Source organism: Papaver somniferum, chromosome 4 (genome assembly GCF_003573695.1).
Source record: "Papaver somniferum cultivar HN1 chromosome 4, ASM357369v1, whole genome shotgun sequence".
NCBI classification, from domain to species: Eukaryota; Viridiplantae; Streptophyta; class Magnoliopsida; order Ranunculales; family Papaveraceae; genus Papaver; species Papaver somniferum.
The window spans coordinates 7,268,901-7,272,189 of record NC_039361.1 but is presented as its reverse complement, the minus strand read 5'-3'; the positions used below and the strand labels follow the sequence as shown (position 1 = coordinate 7,272,189).

The following is a 3,289-nucleotide window of genomic DNA, read 5'->3' as shown; positions in this document are numbered from 1 at the left end:
TTAGAATACACAATCTCAAAAGGTGTCTTACCTGTTGATCGATTGACTGAAGTGTTATTAGAAAATTAGATTTTGGGAATGAAATTGTCCCATTTCTTCTCTTTTCCTCCAATAACCTTTGTTCTAATCAGATTTCGTAGAGATCGATTGACAACTTCAGTTTGTCCATCAGTTTGAGGATGAGCAGTTGTATTATACTGAAGTTTAGTTCCCAGACGCATCCATAAGGAATCCCAAAAGTAGCTCAAAAACTTAGTGTCTCGATCAGAAGTAATTATTTTGGGAATTCCATGTAAACGTACTACTTCTTTTAAAAACAAATAAGCAACATTAGAGGCATCCGTTGTTTTCTTGCATGCTATGAAGTGAGCCATTTTTGAGTAACGATCAATAACCACCATAATAGAATCATTCCCTCTGCAATACGTGGTAAACCAAGCACAAAGTCCATGCTAATATCCACCCAAGGAGCATCAGGAATTGGAAGTGGAGTATATAAACATGTATTTTGAATATTCCCATTAGGTTGTTGACAAACCATACATTTTTGTACGTACTTTTGAATGCCTCTTTTAAGAGAAGGCCAGAAATAACGTTCCTCAACCAAAGTTATAGTTTTATCACGTCCAAAATGTCCACCAAGGCGACTTCCATGTAATTCCTGGATCAAATGAAGACGTATAGAACATTGTGGTATACACAAACGATTACCCTTAAAAACAAATCCTTCTTGAATAAGAAAATCATGAACATTGTCTGTAGAAGAACCACACTTGATCCATAGTTGCTGAAAATCTTTGTCTTCACTATAGAGATCTTTTAAGAAGTCAAAAGCCAAACTCTCATGTTTGAGAGTAACAAGAAGATGTGTTCTTCTACTCAAATCATCAGCAACTTGATTAAGTTTTCCACTCTGATGTTTAATAGAAAATGGGTACTGATTGATTATAAATAACCACCTATCATGCATTTTGTTAACCTTTGCAGAAGTTTTCAAAAATTTAAGAACCTGATTATCAGTATTAACAAAAAATTCATTGTGAATAAGATAAGGATGCCAATTCTTAAGAGGTTGAACAAGAGCAATCAATTCCAACTCATAAGTTGACCACTTCTTCCTTGTATTTGAATTCTTTTCACTATAATATGAAACTGGAAGTCCTTCCTGAGATAACACAGCACCAATGCCAACAACAGAAGCATCACAATGAATCTCAAAAGGCTTATCAAAATTTGGCATGGCAAGAACAGGTGCGCTGCACAATTTTTCCTTGAGAAGATTAAACCTCTTATCTGCTTCTTTAGTCAATTCAAAAGTATCACACTTCAAAAAATTTGTCAAACCAGCTGCAATTGTACTAAAGTTTCTTACAAATCTCCTGTAGAATGAAGTTAATCCATGAAAACTACATATTTCACGTATAGAAGTTGGAACAGGCCAATCAACAATTGCTTTGATCTTAGAATCATCCACAGAAATACCAGTATCTGACACAACATAGCCCAAAAAAGTAACTCTGTTGGTAAAGAATGTGCACTTCTTCAAGTTCACATACAAAACATTTTCTTGTAAAGCTGTAAAAACCTGAGACAAATGCATAAGATGCTCTTCTTCACTGTTGCTAAAAATCAATATGTCATCAAAATAGACAATGAAAATTTTTCCAAGAAAACGCTGCAGAACTTGGTTCATTAGACGCATAAATGTGATGGGTGCATTAGATAAACCAAAAGACATGACTAACCACTCATATAAACCTCTCTTTGTCTTGAAAGATGTTTTTCATTCATCACCTTCTCGAATACGTATTTGATGATATCCACTACGTAAATCAAGCTTTGTAAACACTTTGGCACCAGAAAGCATATCAATCATGTCATCAATTCTTGGTATGGGAAACCTATATGGTATAGTAACTCTGTTTAATGCTCTACAGTCTATACACATTCGATGACCACCATCTTTTTTTTCTACTAAAAATTCTGGACTAGCACAAGGACTTTTGCTAAGTCTTATCAAATCTTTTTGTAACAAATCATCAACCTGACCTTGTAAAATCTCATGTTCTTTATGACTTCACCTATAATTAGGTTGATTAGGAATAGAAGTTCCAGGTATAAAGTCTATCTGATATTGTAGATCTCTTAATGGAGGCAAAACATTAGGTAACTCAGCAGGAAATAAGTCACAAAAAGAAGACAATAAAGGTTGTACCTTGTATGGAATCTCCACCATAGGTTTAGCAACTTCATGAGAGCTCAAAGAATGAGTGTTCAAAGAATGAACAATTATAGCTACCAATGCAGTCTTCTTCTTGTCTGCTGGTTCTTTGAATGAAGAAGAAGATTGTAAAGGCCACAAAACTTTGGTAAATCCTTCATGAACAAAGGTATAAGTACTCTCATAGCAGTTATGAACAGCACGAATATCATACTGACATGGTCTTCCCAACAATAAACTTGCTGCAGTCATGTTAATAACATCACACAAAGCATAATCTGAATATCTAGGGAAAGAAAACTTTGCTAAGAATTGATGAGTGATTTGTTGAGTGGAAGAGCTATTTATCCAACCAACTGAATACGGTTTTGGATGAAGAGTAACAGGTAAACCAAGCTTCTCAACCAATTGTGCAGAAACATAGTTTTTTGTACTTTCACTGTCAATTATCATTTTGCAAAGCGCCTCCTAAATGATACAATGAGATTTAAAAATATGATGCCTTTGTGTAATACAAGGTTCAGTGATTAAAACTGGTCGAATTACTCCAAGAAAATATGCATCATAAGTCTCATGTTCTTGCAAATAGTTAAACTCATAATCTCCTAATTCTTCTTCTTCTTGTGTTTATTCTTGAATTTCATTAATGTAAACATGAAACTTGCGACAATCACTAGAAGTATGGCAAGTTTGGTTGCACTTGTTACGTTTATCTCCTCGAAACTTTGAATAAGGATTAGAGGGTTTAGATAATGGTGGAAATTGTTGTTGAAATTGATTACCTCTAGTATTGTGAGTAACATCTCGTTGTGGAGTAGCCTGAGGTAGCTTAGCAGATGGTATATGCATCATTGGAGAAGATTCTGAAGGAAAAGATGTTGTTTGTTGTTGCTGACGCGGTTGGCTGGCGCCTCTGCTATGTGGATCAACAACGGCAGTTGATCCTTGTGAATATGGATCAACAACGACTGTTGATCCTTTATCACACTGGTAACCATAAGAGATATATGGTCTGACAGCTTTATAAAAATGTTGATAACGATCTTGTCGTAGATTTGCTTGTCTAGA

At 35.0% G+C, this 3,289-nt stretch overlaps 1 protein-coding gene across 1 annotated transcript; it reads right to left on the bottom strand.

The window, feature by feature from the left end:
• Positions 1-2,077: 2,077 nt before the first annotated feature.
• On the bottom strand, positions 2,078-2,674 carry LOC113271915. Its single transcript, XM_026521838.1, has one exon. The coding sequence runs from the start codon at positions 2,672-2,674 to the stop codon at positions 2,078-2,080; it is 597 nt and encodes a 198-aa protein (XP_026377623.1).
• Positions 2,675-3,289: the final 615 nt, after the last annotated feature.